At 39.9% G+C, this 16,990-nt stretch overlaps 1 protein-coding gene and 2 long non-coding RNA genes across 3 annotated transcripts; 2 read left to right on the top strand and 1 right to left on the bottom strand.

Annotated features, from left to right (window-relative positions):
• The first annotated feature begins 1,037 nt into the window (after window positions 1–1,037).
• LOC112555716 lies at window positions 1,038–3,536 on the top strand. The gene is made up of 2 exons (XR_003097517.1): window positions 1,038–1,168; window positions 3,310–3,536. It is a non-coding gene; the product is annotated as an uncharacterized LOC112555716 (long non-coding RNA).
• Window positions 3,537–4,845: 1,309 nt separating this feature from the next.
• Window positions 4,846–15,015, bottom strand: LOC112555715. Its single transcript, XM_025224213.1, has 4 exons — window positions 14,981–15,015; window positions 13,103–13,195; window positions 6,517–6,715; window positions 4,846–5,641 (listed from the first exon to the last, which is right to left on the bottom strand). Exons 2-4 carry the CDS (start codon window positions 13,181–13,183, stop codon window positions 5,526–5,528), a joined length of 396 nt encoding a protein of 131 aa, XP_025079998.1. The 5' UTR covers window positions 13,184–13,195; window positions 14,981–15,015; the 3' UTR covers window positions 4,846–5,525.
• On the top strand, window positions 8,829–9,898 carry LOC112555719. The gene is made up of 2 exons (XR_003097519.1): window positions 8,829–8,979; window positions 9,675–9,898. It is a non-coding gene; the product is annotated as an uncharacterized LOC112555719 (long non-coding RNA).
• Window positions 15,016–16,990: the final 1,975 nt, after the last annotated feature.

The raw sequence follows: 16,990 nt of genomic DNA, 5'->3' as shown, positions 1-16,990 counted from the left end.
ATTTACGCCAAAATATGTTGATATATTTAAAGCTTCTGTAGAAGCTGCTACATTTTATGTTAGCAGGACAGCAACAAAATAACAGAAAATGTTGTTCTATACGTCGATTCTAATCTTGTGGTAACATTTCTTTTAGTTTTTCACACCTAGCTTTGGAATACCTCACCTGTCAGCTGAAAGCGAGATCTCAGGCTCGTAAGAATAAAAAAAAACTTTCCATTTAATCTTTCTTTATAATTTTGATTCCTTTCTTTGGTATTTTTCTGAAATATATTTAGCTTCTTGTTTGTTCTGAAGAAGCGATGTATTATGTATCTTACAGCAGCCAGTGTTCAGGTAAAACACGTGTCCACTACAACACAATACTGGAATGAGACAATGAACATCCGGCTACTCATAATCGAGCGCCAGTCCCTCTCCCAACCAGAACTGACTAATTACCATATATACAGTCTGCTCCGCTTTTACAATTAAACTTAATTACTAGTCACAGCAGCAGGGTTTCTATGTCAGGACAATTGTCAGTGAAAACATGACAAAGATGAGAGAGAATGCTTAATAATCCATGTACACAGTCACCAAACTGTCAATGTTTCATTTTGCCCTAAGTATACACAATATATTTATAAAATATATTTATCGAACCAATAACTCTGCCGTGTGTTTCCGCGTTAAAAACATTAATTAAGCATTTGAATTGTAACAGCCAATGCAAACCAATCGACACACTTCTGCCAAACGATTCCTCACAGGGTGAAGAAAGGTCTTTCTGTCTCTCACAGCGACTCGCTTCGCTGGTCTGTGACTGACTTTGACTGTTGTACTTTGTAGTCTTCATAGACAGCAGTCAGGGTCTTTTGTTCAGTAGAAACAATTTGCTCGTTTGTTTTTGCCGCTGTGTCTGAACAAAATATTGCAAAAACCACTCACAAATTTGTAAAAATATGTTCCTGTTTACCTTCGAACAATTCCAGTCTCTACATGTGAAGGTGTAATTACAGGCAGGAGGTATAAAAGTTGCAGACCCTTGCAGTGACGGACATCGGACTTCAACATCGACCTGAGGGTTCTCTACTAACATCATCGTCTCCGTGTGGAAGCAAGATGAAGGCCAGCGTCTTCGTCCTCCTGGCGCTCATCAGCGTCGTCATGGTGACAGCCATAGCTGGTAAGCATCCTGTCATACATGCATACGTGTTGATGTGTATGTCTGTGTGTGAGTTGTGAAGACGGTTAAATACTGTCACATGTAAGTACAGTAGCAGTGATTTACCGAGGCATTCATTTGCTCTAAAAGCCTTACAAACTCTGATTTATGGAAAAGAAAATAGCAAAATTTTAAATAGTATTGAAAAATCTACAACTAAGTATTCAATACGGACGTTTTCGCTGTGAAATATTACATAAAGTATACAAATCAAAAATCATCAAAGCTATCAAAAGCATGAAAAATGGCAAAGCAGCAGGCCCGGACGGCATACCTCCAGAAGCATTAAAGGCAGACCCAGAAACAACAGCAACAATTTTACAGCCCCTCCTACACAAGATCTGGGAACAAGAGCTAGTCCCAGCAGACTGGAAATTAGGCCACCTGGTCAAACTACCAAAGAAAGGAGACCTGTCCCAGTGCAACAACTGGCGGGGAATCATGCTGCTGTCCATCCCCAGCAAAGTCCTGACAAGGATAATACTAGAGAGACTGAAGAAGGCACTAGACATGAGAATGAGACCAGAACAAGCAGGGTTTCGCCAGGACAAATCATGCACTGACCACATTGCAACCCTTCGTATCATCATAGAACAGTCCATCGAATGGCAATCCTCCCTTTATATAACCTTTGTGGACTTTGAGAAGGCCTTCGACAGTGTAGACAGGGACGTCATCTGGAGACTGATGAACCACTATGGTATTCCGCCTAAATTCATAAACATCGTCCAGGGATTGTATGAAGACTCATCCTGCCAAGTTATCCATAATGGCAAACTCACTAAACCTTTTGTAATGAAGACTGGTGCAAGACAGGGTTGCATACTATCACCGACAATCTTCCTGATGGTCATAGACTGGGTTATGCGTAAGACGACCCAAGACAACAACACCGGTATCCAGTGGACCTTCACTAAACAGCTAGAAGACCTGGACTTTGCAGATGACATTAGTTTCCTATCTCATCGGCAGCAGCATGCACAAACCAAACTGAGCAAGCTAGCAGAGGAAGCAGAAAAGACCGGCTTAAAGGTCAACAAAAAGAAGACCGAAGTGATGAAATTCAACAACAAGCAGGAACTCCCAATTCAACTTCAAGGAGAGAACATCCTAGAAACAGACCGCTTCACATATCTGGGGGAGCATCGTCAGCAAGGATGGTGGAGCGGACGACGACATCAGAAGCCGCATAAACAAGGCCAGGCATGCTTTCAACAGTCTGCGCCCCATCTGGAACTCCCGAGCATTATCCCTTCGCAACAAGACCCGCATATTTAACACCAATGTGAAGGCAGTCCTACTGTATAGCTCTGAAACTTGGAGAGTGACAAACACCATCAACAACAAGCTCCAGACCTTCACCAACCGATGCCTTCGCCATATTTTGAGAATAAGATGGCCTGAGAGGATCTCCAACAGCAGCCTGTGGGAAAGAACTAACCAGAATGCCACTAGTCAAGACATCAAAAAGCGCAAATGGGGTTGGATAGGACACACCCTGCGCAAACCGGCTGACACCATTGCCAGGCAGGCACTTGACTGGAACCCGCAGGGGAAGAGGAAAGTTGGGAGACCAAAACAGACTTGGAGAAGATCAGTAGAGAGCGAGGCAAAGGCTGCCGGAACCACATGGGCCCAACTGAGGGGGGCTGCACAAAACAGGGTTCGCTGGCGAGGTGTTGTTGCGGCCCTATGCTCCTCGAGGAGTAGCAAGGAATGATGATGATGATGATACAAATCAAAATCTTAAAACTTTTTGGTCGCCCAATGGATGTCAAAAAAAAAAAACTGAAACAGTCGGAATAAATAACTTGGTTATGATAATCTGTTTAGTTAATGGCTTCTTCTCTTTGTGCTTATACTTGGATACAACGGTGTATCTTTAAATTCAAGTGTAATTAGTTAAGCAAAAAAAAAATCTTTGAAACTGTTGTTTTCATAAACTTTTTTATCAAACTCTTCAGCTGTCCTGGATAATCATTTCTAATATCTTTACATGTTTGTTTTGTAATGCAATCAGATATTTATTTTAAAAGCATAACAATTTGTTCGTGTTTCGTGTCTGACAATAACGATGACTTCTGATACTGTGATTATTTAAGACAAGGCTGCTGACCTCGAGAAGCTACAAGAGATAAGCGAACTCCTGCAATCACAGGGAGCAGCACAGGCGCCAGGCAACAGCAAACCTTTCATCACTAGTGCACCTACTGGTGTACCTACCAAATAGACAATTCAGTCACGTGCCCTGTCGACGATTGGACAGCCAATGAATCGCTCAACGCTGACGTCACGCAATAAGTTTCAATAAAACTGTAGCAGCACTCCACCCAGTAGTTTGTTTGATATAGTGAGCAGTCGAGTCACTTTGTAAACTGTGATTTATTGTTTACTCTTGTTCGCACACGGTAGTGTGTGTGTGTGCGCGCGCTATGTACATGTAGTTTGCAACTGTATGAAAGTATGTTCTCATTTGTCTCAGAATGTCATTACAAGGTTTTGTGTCTGAATAATACACGTTGGAGCTCTTTCTAATCTAAGTGAAGTATATTTAAAATGATAACCGTCAAGTTTTAACACTTTAAATTGTCGATTAGTGCTGGAGAGGTTTATCTCCTTTTTATATTTTCTTTTTGTTAATACAGTCCTCCTTTCATTTAAAACTCTTTTAATTTGGACGTTTATCAAGTGGTCGTAGTGCCACGGCCGTTGTTGCATTTAGTGCTATTAAAATTAATTATCAGTGCTTTATTATTATTGATAATGCGGATGAAGGTGGTAATGCAGAAGACACTAGCGGCGAGGTTTATGACTGATGTCGGAGAGACAAAAGATGTGTTTCATCGCAGGAACCAGCAGCAGATGACAAACAAACGTCTGGAATTTTCCTCTTCCATCTCTCCGAGTAGCCCCGGGGAGACAACTCACCGAGTCCCTTTCTCTGACTCGACGACTGGACAGTCACTAACCGTCATATGCTGACGTCACCAAACACGAGACAAGTACAAACAAACCTTTCCAAGTAAACAAACATATGGACAATAGTGTTGGTATCGCGTAGACAGAATGTGACAGATGGCGCTGATTACGAGTAGATCATAATAGGCAGACAGACAGACAGACACACAGACACACAGACACACAGACACACAGACAGATGCGAAGTCATGACACATAACATTGTTTTTTTATACTACAAACCACAATTCTAAAACTTTCCTGTCTTTATTTTCCCGCGAAATTTAATAAAAATTAGGGCTCATGTATATAACACACCACCGCAATTAAAGGTTTACTTTTCTACATGTTGTCTTTCCTTTTCTTCTTTCCTTTTTATTTCTTTGTCTTTTTCACTAGTTATGGTCATCACAGACCCATTATGTTTTCTACAATCCAATCTGCCTTCACACAGGTCCAAAGTACAATAGCGCGCACACACACACACATACATACAGACAATGTGCGTGAGTACTACATGGATGCAAACACTACTCGGGCGCTAACATCAGATAGGTTTTATTACCCGTGAGTATATTGATATTAACAGACAGAAATAAGATAATTATGATACATAAAACTGTTTTTCAATACAAACTATAAGCGTAGAGGAAAAAAAGTATTTTACTAAACAGATTATCATCACCAAATTATCTAAAGAGTTTATTTCAGATTTCTTTTGACATCCAGTGAGCCATCAAAAACTGTGAAAATTTTAGTTTGTATACTTAATGTAATATTTTACAGAGCAAACTTCCGTATTAAATTCTTATTTGTAAATCTTTCTCTATTATTTTAAATTGTGCTAGTTTCTTTTGTATCACATCAGAGATTGTAAGACGGAGTAAGCAAACGAGATATCGGTAGGTCACTACTGTACTTATATGTGACATACCCGTCTTCACACACACACACATACACACAGACACCTCTTTTATAAGTATGACAGTCAGCTTATAAGTACCCGTGATTATAAAAGTACATATTTAGTTGCAGTCATCCTTATCGTGATCATTATCATTAAATAAGGAGCTAAAATAATAAATTCATGTTATTACCACCGGGATTATCCAATTTCACAGGAACACACACACACATACACACACACACTACAACCATGTGCAAAGAGAATAAACAATAAATTATTGTTGAGAAGGTCACTCGAGTGTTCGCTTTATAAAACACAAACTACTGAGGTGGAGTTTCACTGCAGTTTTACTGAAACGTACTGGGTGACGTCACCGTTGTGCGATTGATAGACTGTCCAATCGTCGACAGGGTACGTGGCTGAGTGCAGCCAGCTGTCTAATGGACAGGATGGTTAGAAAACAGGGTCGTGGGCCTCACGCTTGCTGCCTGCTGGCTCCTCCGCTCCCTCCGATCGCCGCTGGTTGCACAGCTCTTGTTGTTGTTGGTCCTTCCTCCAGTCCGGATAGTCTTAAACAATAACAGTATCAGAAGTAATCGTTATCATCAGTAGAAGATGTAGAACAAATCACACGAACACTTACAGACAAATTGTTGTGCTTTTGAAATGAATGTCTGATAGCATTACACACAAAATATCTTACAACCAATTATCCAGGACAACTGGAGAACTTGAAAAAGTTTATGAACAAACTGTTTCAATTAATTTTTCTCTTACTTAGCTTATTACACTTGATTGCAAAGACATTGCCGTTATATCCAATCATAAGCATAAAGAAAAGAATCCATTTACTAAACAGATTATCCTCACCAAATTATCTCTCCTGTCTATTTCAGATTTCTTTTGACATCCATTGGCTCACCAAGAAGTTTAAAATTTTTATTTTCGATACTTTATGTAATGTTTCACAATGAAAACTTCCGTATTGAATACTTATTTGTAGATATTTGTATATTATTTTAAAGAGCTATGTCCCTTCGTTCAAGGGTAACTCCTTTTTCTCCCTTTTCATATTCGTCCCTCTATCCGAGTGAAGTTTTGTGCCTGATGTTCATGAGTTCATCTGTTCCGATATTTACTCGGTTCCTAGATGGTTTTCAATCTATGTCTGCCAAACTTTTCATCTTTTCCTGTGACATATTATAAATTTGTTGTCATGTGGGCTTTCTTGCCATTACTTATATTTGAGATAGACGTATCGGTGGTGTCGAATTCAAACCTTGATTATCTTCATCCAAGTCTGCAATGATTTACCTCATGTATCTCTAGAAGCTGAGTGAAAGATGGCGGTCAGACTAAGACTACTATTGGTGACAGCCACTCCAAGTCAGTATTTAGTACACTACAACTAAATGTACTTTTAAAATAAGGTTAACATACTTACCCATGTCCCTGCGTTCGTCCGTCTCTCTGTGTACGTTTCTGGCTGTCACCATGACGACGCTGAGGAGCGCCAGGAGGACGAAGACGCTGGCCTTCATCTTGCTTCCACACGGAGACGATGATGATTGTAGATAACCTTCAGGTCGCTGTTGAAGTCCGATGTCAGTGACTGCCAGGTATGCGACTTTTATACCTCCTGCCTGTAATTACACCTTCACAGGTAGACACTGCAATTGTCCTCAGGTAAACAGTGACATCCTGTGTTAATATTCAACAGTACAGCTTAATACACACAATTTTATTAATTTGCTTTTGTTTGACAGATATATAATATTTATATGTAGTCACTGCTCTATCAGTTATTTGTATATATTTATAGATACATGCTTACGCCTGTCTATTACAGTTTTTATTAATTGTTATAACTGAAAAGACCGCAACATTGACAGCTTCTGCTTTTAATTAAGCATTCACTGCTGCATAATTCAACTGTTCTCAAGTAAACAGTAACATCGAAATTATTTTCATTTCTTGTTTTAATATTTCTCATGTCCTGTTATTGACGCACACAGCTGTATTACTTTGTAGTTTTGTGATATATATATAACAGGTGCTTGCTTTGGGAGGTATACATATATAATTTCTATACATATATCGATACCTTATGATGTGTCGAGATTGCATTTTTATAAATTTGTTTAACAGTTATTGCAGTATTTCAATGAACAGATTGAGTAAAGAGATATATTAGTATTGAAAGAATCCAACGACAAAACTCATTCTAACGGACACAAGCACCCGACTGTTGCCTGTGACGACTACAAATCACAACTGTCAACTCCAATCACAGACTCTATAACATTTCCAAAACAAATGAGTTTTAGAGACAGAAGGACAAAAGGATGCAATACAGGAGCAAGATAATGAGCCAAACATCCACCAGCTCATCATAAAGACCAGGACCCTCTACAAGGTGTCGCCACCATCGGTCCTTTGTGAAGGCGTTTTGTTCAATCTGCTCTGAGTTCCTAATTAAAAAACTATAACCGGCAGCAGTGTTGTTATTTTAGTCACAATTCTGTCTGAAATAAAACAAACATGCACAAGAATGCTTTTTGGATCCATGAACACTGGCAGCAAACCGCTGGCAGATATTTTTGTTATGATGGAGCATTCAGACATTCACACACTTCTCAAGTCTCCGGTTCTGGACCCTCAGACCAAGGTCTCAACCACAATGTCCTCTTCACATTCCGTTCCCCTAAGGTTCCGTTTCTCGCCTTTGGAGCTCGGTTTATAGGAAATTGCATTTGTAATTAATACTTTCAATAATTCACAGGTCTGTATGTCAACACTCGGAGGAAATCAACAAACAAGGCTTACTTCTCCCCTACGTTGTATTTGTGCCCGACGAGTATCCTTCCGCCCTGAATCTTTCTCACCGAAGGTAGTCCGCTGGGTGGGTGGGAGAACACCTTGGCACCTGGTACTTGGAGATTCCACACAAATCTTTTGATGAGGCTACAACTGACCACTTGTGTAGTCTCCGCAGGTATGGAGCTAGCAGATTGACAGACCGGAGAGAAAATCCTTATGACGAGACCATGTCTTCATCCACCGTCCATCAGCTCAGACAGTTTCAGTTCCTCTCGCAAACATGAGTGAGGTCCTCTTGACCAAAGATTTTTTCTACTTACATACTCATCTAAACAGCGTTCCCTAAACACAACTTCCATCAGTTTGTTGCTGTAATGCTAATATAAATGTAACCGCTGCTCTAGAAGTTATAAATATCATGAAATATTTTCATATCTATATATTTTCACTAATTAATGTAGACTTATTGTAAATGTACAATCATGTAGATAATGTCTTCACAGTGGATGGAGTTAGAGACAGATGACCTGGCGCGTGTCGGCGACTGTTTTTCTGTTCGTATTGTGCTTCCTGTCGGTAGGTGTGCGCTCGAGCGGACGCGGGGGAGGGAATCAAACGACCTTTCAACTCGTCTTTGTGTCCCCCTTTCATCTCGCGAGCCCCAGGGCCCTGACCTCCTACTAGCAGTGCGCCTGAGGGCGAGGGAATGCTTTTGTATTAGTGATTTTGTTTGTGTAAAATGTATGGATATGTATCTCGATATAGATATAACTGTCGGAGCATCTGTCACACTAAATAATACAGCAATGTGCGTGAATACCATAAACTGATACTGATTAACGCCAGAGACACAAAGCCTTTTCTGTGTCTCTGTTTATCTTAAAACAATTCCAGGGTCAACCTGTGAAGGTGTAATTACAGGCAGGAGGTATAAAGGTCGCATACCTGGCAGTCACTGACATCGGACTTCAACAGCGACCTGAAGGTTATCTACAATCATCATCGTCTCCGTGTGGAAGCAAGATGAAGGCCAGTGTCTTAGTCCTCCTCGCGCTACTCAGCGTCGTCATGGTGACAGCCACTCCTAGTGAGTATGTAGTAGAAAAAAGTTAATATGTATTTTTATAATAACGATTACCTATATGCATGCTGTCATACTTACATAAGTGCGCACATGCGTCGGTGTGTGTGTGTCTGTGTTGTGAAGCGGGTTCAGTAATGTGACATGTAAGTACAGTAAGAGTGACTAACAGATACAGCTTTTAAAATTAAGACAGCATACAAGTTTTTATTTCAGACAAAGTAAACTAGCACAACTTACAATAATATAGAAAAATGTACAAATAAGAATAAAAAATTAAATATTCCTTCTAAAATATTTCATAAAGTACACGAATTAACATTTTCAAACGTTTGGTTCCCTAATGGACGTCAAACGAAATCTCAAATAATCGCCATAAAAAACTTGGTGATGACAATCTGTTTACTAAATGACTTCTGACAATTATGATTGTGATTGGATGTAACTTCTATGTCATTGCACTCAAGTGTAATTAGTAAAGCAAGAAATATATAAACTAAACTGTTATTTTTGATCAACTTCATCGACCCCCTGAGTTGTTCTGGATAACTATTTCTTATTTCTGTCTTCACAATTTATTTATTTGTAATTTAGACAACAGGTCCTCGTTGAGCATGTGTCTGTAGGTGTCTCGTGTTATTTCTTGTACATCTTCTACTACTGATAATAATGATTGCTACTGTTGTCGTTATTTCATGAAGCTGACTGGTCAGACCACCAGCAGCAAGAAGTGAGCAGACGACAGCCATCACCTGCAGCTGCAGCCCAGGAGCTGGCAGAAAACAAACGTCTGATTTTCATACCACCGCCCGGTATGCGCCCATTCCCCGGGTAGACAGCTGGCTGCACTCAGCCACGTACCCTGTCGATCAACGGCCCAACGGTGACGTCACCCAATAAGTTTCAATAAAACTGCAGAAAAAAAAATCCGACATTAGTTTGTGTTTTCTAAAACAAACGCTCTAGAAAGCTTCTCAACGATAATTCATCATCTATTCTGTTTGCAGTTGGTTGTGATATTAAACATCATGGACACTGTGGACTGAATGTACTTTGGGGAGAAACACTCACACACACACACACTCACACAAAAGATCCACAAATATTTCGAAAACAACTTTGTCTGAAGTGTTGAAAATATTACTTGAAAATAAAAATCTACCAGTTATTATGTCTTTGAAATGTAACAGCCAAAGCAAATAAAGGAACACTTCTACTAAAATATCTTCATAGTCTGTTGCCTATGGAGACTACAAAACACAACTGTCAAAACCAGTCACAGACTAGGTGACATCTCCAAAACAAATGGGTTTTTGCTATAGACGGACAAAAGGATGCAATACAGGAACAAGTCAATAAGCAAAACATCCACCAGCTCATCATAAAGACCAGGACCTTCAAAACAGACATTGGCAATGGGAGAGGGGGGGGGGGGCCGCGGCCGGATCCGACCCGCCTCCTGTCTCTGACCGGCCCGCCCGCCAGAATATCTACTATATATACAGTATTGGGTAAGACAGAGTTCACTATATCAGTCCGGCCCTATAAAATCATCCCAATTTCTCATGCGGCCCCTTGAGAAAATTAATTGCCTACCCCTGCACTACAAGGTGTCGCCACCATCGGTCCTTTGTGAAGCGTTTTGTTCAATCTGCTCCGCGTTTGTAATTAAACCAAACTATAACCGGCAGCGTTTTTGTCCTAGTCACAATTCTCTTTGAAATTGAACAAACACGAGCAAGAAAGCTTTTTTGATACATGAACAATGGCAGCAATTAGCTGGCAGACATTATTGTTATGATGGAGCTTTCACACATTTCAAAACACAATCACACACACAGTGACAGACACAACCGATGGAGAGTCGTTGTTGTGAATACAACAGGAGTTGGCGTTGATGCCCGAGGACAGTTGCTGTTCCTCAATGCTGCAGATGTTTACTGTTCTAATCTTTTATTCTGTTTTTCTTATAATCAACACTTGACTTGTATTTCTACAACTGACCTATACCTGTAAGATAGATTCTTGACGCTTTTAAATTTCTATAGATATTTTATTTTGTTTGCAGCTTAACATTATGTTGCTGTCGTTAAGATTTTGTGAAAACGCATCCTATTTGCCATAATTTTCATTTTACTTTGTTATAAATTTCATTCCTTGTATAACAAATACCAGTCAGTGGCTTTTCTTTAAAGGGATTGTAAAGGCAAAATAAAACTGCTTAGAATCGCGTACAGAGTAGAATAAGTTTGAATCTCGTTTATTTATATGTGTGTTCATGTGGAAAACGTTGAAGGTTTTTAGTAGAATGTTGTGTTTAATAAGACAAATTACACGGGACTCTTTTTTTTTTTTTTTGCTTCCACGAAGTCTCGTTCTCCGTCACGTGACCCTATGACGTGTGGTTTCCATAGTGACAAAGATTGCCTCGAGAATGTGCTGCAGACGATTGCCACGAAAAAATGGAAAAAGATTCAAAATTTCATCAGTTTCCGAAAGTCAGAGCCTTACACACAGAGTGCGTCATAGAGTAAAATGACGTCAAATCTTCGCAATGATACAGATACAGACACTTCCTGTCAGAGACTGACGTCACAACAAGACTCTGACGTCAAAAGAAGACTCGTCTGCTTGATCATCTCAGGAAGCTATCGCGATTACTCGGCGGAAGGACACAAAGGTCGATTTCACAGGATTTTTTCAAATTTTATAAACATCGGCAACTGAAATAGTGCTAATAAGTGGTAATTAATGAGAAACGAATCCTTATTTCTCCTGTATAGCTCTCATGCTCTGTAATTGTAACTAAATATATTTTTGTAACGTTTAACCGTCGCCACAGCCTTATCACAAACCTTGAGTATCCCTTTTTAAAGTAATTCACAGGTCTGTAGGTCAACACTCGGAGGAAATCAACAACCGAGGAATACTTCTCCCTTACGTTTTCTTTGAGCCCGATGAGTATCCTTCCGCCCTGAATCTTTCTCACCAAAGTTAGTCCGCTGGGGGAAAGAACACCTTGGCACCTGGTACTTGGTGTGCGCGCGCGGATGTGCATGTGTTCAAATATTACTTAAAAATTAAAATAAAGCCGTTAATTCTTTCCTTGAAATTTAACAGCCAACGCACACACATGGACACACTAATGAAACAAGAATCTTCATAGGCTGATGTAAAGTTGTTTTATTCTTTTGTCCTTTTCTCTCTAACAGCGACTCGTTTAGCTGGTCTGTGATTGGCTTTGATAATTGTACTTTGTAGTCTTCATAGACAGTGGCACATACGGTATGGTACAAATGTTTTTGTCTTTTGTTTAAATACTCATTTCTCTTGCTGTTGGATCTGAACATAATATTGCAATAACTGCTCACAATCTGTTTCAACATGTAATATGTGTATGTATATATATATATCGATGTAGATATAACTGAGCATCTGTCACACAAAATAATACAGCAATGTGCTTGAATACCATAAACTAATACCTATTAACGCCAGAGACACAAAACCTTTTGGATGTCACTGTTTACCTGAGGACAATGCCAGTGTCTACCTGTGAAGGTGTAATTACAGGCAGGAGGTATAAAAGTTGCAGACCCTGGCAGTCACTGACATCGGACTTCCACATCGACCTGAAGGTTATCTACAATCATCATCGTCTCCGTGTGGAAGCGTGTGTAGATGCCTCTGCGTGTGTGTGTCTGTGTTGTGAAGCGGATTACATAATGTCACATGTCAGTACAGTAGCAGTGATTAACAGATACATTTGTTTTTATTGAGACAGCTTAGAAGTTTTGATTTGAAACAAAAGAAAAAAGAACAATTAAAATAATACAGAGATATGTACAAAGAAGAATAAAAAACGTAAATATCCGTTGCAAATTATTACATAAAGTACACAAATTAACATTTTCAAACTTTTTGGTTCCCTCATGTCAAAAGAAATCTGAAATAATACTCGCCTTTAAAAACTTTGTGATGATAATCTGTTTACTAAAAAGTTTCTTCTCTTTATGTATATGCTTGGATAGAACTTATATATCTTGGCACTAAAGTATAATTAGTTAAGCAGGACAAATATAAACTAAACTGCTATTTTAATATAATATAATAATAATATAATACTTACTACCACTGCAATCATCGTCGTCGTTATCATCATTACCAGTATGTGGCGGCCAAGGTTTGATTCCAAATCACAACATAACATGAGTTGTCTGCCCTAAAGCAGAAGAGAAAACAACAAACCAAACACCGCACAGTCTCTTCAGCAATTGAGTGCAATCATGGCGACCAGCGAAGACAGGATCAGTTTTCCTGTCCTCACCATACTTTGTCAGAATATTAACATGAAAGATTCACAAATATTTCGAAAAACAAGTTTGTCTGAAGTGTTGAAAATATTACTTGAAAATAAAAAATCCACTAGTAATTATGTCTTTGACATGTAACAGCCAAAGCAAATAAAGGAACACTTCTACTAAAATATTTTCATAGACTGTTGCCTATGGAGACTACAAAACACAACTGTCACAGACTAGATAACATCTCCAAAACAAATGGCTTTTAGCGACAGAAGGACAAAAGGATGCAATTCAGGAACAATTCAATGAGCCAAACATCCACCAGCTCATCATAAAGACCAGGACCCTCTACAAGGTGTCGCCACCATCGGTCCTTTGTGAAGGCGTTTTGTTCAATCTGCTCTGCGTTCCTAACCAAACTATAACCGGCAGCAGTGTTGTTATTTTAGTCACAATTCTGTTTGAAATCAAACAAACATGAACAAGAACGCTTTTTGGATCCATGAACACTGGCAGCAAACCGCTGGCAGATATTTTTGTTATGATGGAGCATTCACACATTCACACACTTCTCAAGTCTCCGGTTCTGGACCCTCAGAGCAAGGTCTCAACCACAATGTCCTCTTCACATTCCGTTCCCCTAAGGTTCCGTTTCTCGCCTTTGGAGCTCGGTTTATAGGAAATTGCATTTGTAATTAATACTTTCAATAATTCACAGGTCTGTAGGTCAACACGCGGAGGAAATCAACAAACAAGGATTACTTCTCCCCTACGTTGTATTTGTGCCCCACGAGTATCCTTCCGCCCTGAATCTTTCTCACCGAAGGTAGTCCGCTGGGTGGGTGGGAGAACACCTTGGCACCTGGTACTTGGAGATTCCACACAAATCTTTTGATGAGGCTACAACTGACCACTTGTGTAGTCTCCGCAGGTATGGAGCTAGCAGATTGACAGACCGGAGAGAAAATCCTTATGACGAGACCATGTCTTCATCCACCGTCCATCAGCTCAGACAGTTTCAGTTCCTCTCGCAAACATGAGTGAGGTCCTCTTGACCAAAGATTTTTTCTACTTACATACTCATCTAAACAGCGTTCCCTAAACAAAACTTCCATCAGTTTGTTGCTGTAATGCTAATATAAATGTAACCGCTGCTCTAGAAGTTATAAATATCATGAAACATTTTCATATCTATATATTTTCACTAATTAATGTAGACTTATTGTAAATGTACAATCATGTAGATAATGTCTTCACAGTGGATGGAGTTACAGACAGAAGGACCTGGCGCGTGTCGGCGACTGTTTTTCTGTTCGTATTGTGCTTCCTGTCGGTAGGTGTGCGCTCGAGCGGACGCGGGGGAGGGAATCAAGCGACCTTTCACCTCGTCTTTGTGTCACCCTTTCCATCTCGCGAGCTCCAGGGCCCAGACCTCCTACTAGCAGTGCGCCTGAGGGCGAGGGAATGCTTTTGTATTAGTGATTTTGTTTGTGTAAAATGTATGGATATGTATCTCGATATAGATATAACTGTCGGAGCATCTGTCACTCAAAATAATACAGCAATGTGCGTGAATACCATAAACTGATACTGATTAACGCCAGAGACACAAAACCTTTTCTGTGTCTCTGTTTATCTTAAAACAATTCCAGGGTCAACCTGTGAAGGTGTAATTACAGGCAGGAGGTATAAAGGTCGCATACCTGGCAGTCACTGACATCCGACTTCAACAGTGACCTGAAGGTTATCTACAATCATCATCGTCTCCGTGTGGAAGCAAGATGAAGGCCAGCGTCTTAGTCCTCCTCGCGCTCCTCAGCGTCGTCATGGTGACAGCCACTCCTAGTGAGTATGTAGTAGAAAAAAGTTAATATGTATTTTTATAATAACGATTACCTATATGCATGCTGTCATACTTACATAAGTGCGCACATGCGTCGGTGTGTGTGTGTGTCTGTGTTGTGAAGCGGGTTCAGTTAAGTGACATGTAAGTACAGCAAGAGTGACTAACAGAAACAGTTTTTAAAATTAAGACAGCTTACAAGTTTTGATTTAAGACAAAGTAGACTAGCACAACTTACAATAATATAGAAAAATGTACAAATAAGAATAAAAAATTAAATATTCGTTCTAAAATATTTCATAAAGTACACAAATTAACATTTTCAAACGTTTGGCTCCCTAATGGACGTCAAACGAAATCTCAAATAATCGCCATAAAAAACTTGGTGATGACAATCTGTTTACTAAATGACTTCTGACAATTATGATTGTGATTGGATGTAACTTCTATGTCATTGCACTCAAGTGTAATTAGTAAAGCAAGAAATATATAAACTAAACTGTTATTTTTGATCAACTTCATCGACCCCCTGAGTTGTTCTGGATAACTATTTCTTATTTCTGTCTTCACAATTTATTTATTTGTAATTTAGACAACAGGTCCTCGTTGAGCATGTGTCTGTAGGTGTCTCGTGTTATTTCTTGTACATCTTCTACTACTGATAATAATGATTGCTACTGTTGTCGTTATTTCATGAAGCTGACTGGTCAGACCACCAGCAGCAAGAAGTGAGCAGACGACAGCCATCACCTGCAGCTGCAGCCCAGGAGCTGGCAGAAAACAAACGTCTGATTTTCATACCACCGCCCGGTATGCGCCCATTCCCCGGGTAGACAGCTGGCTGCACTCAGCCACGTACCCTGTCGACGACTGCCGTACCCACGTACCCTGTCGATCAACGGCCCAACGGTGACGTCACCCAATAAGTTTCAATAAAACTGCAGAAAAAAAAATCCGACATTAGTTTGTGTTTTCTAAAACAAACGCTCTAGAAAGCTTCTCAACGATAATTCATCATCTATTCTGTTTGCAGTTGGTTGTGATATTAAACATCATGGACACTGTGGACTGAATGTACTTGGGGAGAAACACTCACACACACACACACTCACACAAAAGATCCACAAATATTTCGAAAAACAACTTTGTCTGAAGTGTTGAAAATATTACTTGAAAATAAAAAATCTACCAGTTATTATGTCTTTGAAATGTAACAGCCAAAGCAAATAAAGGAACACTTCTACTAAAATATCTTCATAGTCTGTTGCCTATGGAGACTACAAAACACAACTGTCAAAACCAGTCACAGACTAGGTGACATCTCCAAAACAAATGGGTTTTTGCTACAGACGGACAAAAGGATGCAATACAGGAACAAGTCAATAAGCAAAACATCCACCAGCTCATCATAAAGACCAGGACCTTCAAAACAGACATTGGCAATGGGAGAGGGGGGGGGGCCGCGGGCCGGATCCGACCCGCCTCCTGTCTCTGACCGGCCCGCCCGCCAGAATATATACTATATATACAGTATTGGGTAAGACAGAGTTCACTATATCAGTCCGGCCCTATAAAATCATCCCAATTTCTCATGCGGCCCCTTGAGAAAATTAATTGCCCACCCCTGCACTACAAGGTGTCGCCACCATCGGTCCTTTGTGAAAGCGTTTTGTTCAATCTGCTCTGCGTTTGTAATTAAACCAAACTATAACCGGCAGCAGTGTTTTTGTCCTAGTCACAATTCTCTTTGAAATTGAACAAACACGAGCAAGAAAACTTTTTAGATACATGAACATTGGCAGCAAACAGCTGGCAGACATTATTGTTATGATGGAGCTTTCACACATTTCAAAACACAATCACACACACA

The sequence above is a fragment of the Pomacea canaliculata genome, linkage group LG14 (genome assembly GCF_003073045.1).
Source record: "Pomacea canaliculata isolate SZHN2017 linkage group LG14, ASM307304v1, whole genome shotgun sequence".
In the NCBI taxonomy this organism is placed as follows: Eukaryota; Metazoa; Mollusca; class Gastropoda; order Architaenioglossa; family Ampullariidae; genus Pomacea; species Pomacea canaliculata.
The sequence above is the reverse complement of the archived record's forward strand: the minus strand, read 5'-3'. Positions and strand labels throughout refer to the sequence as shown.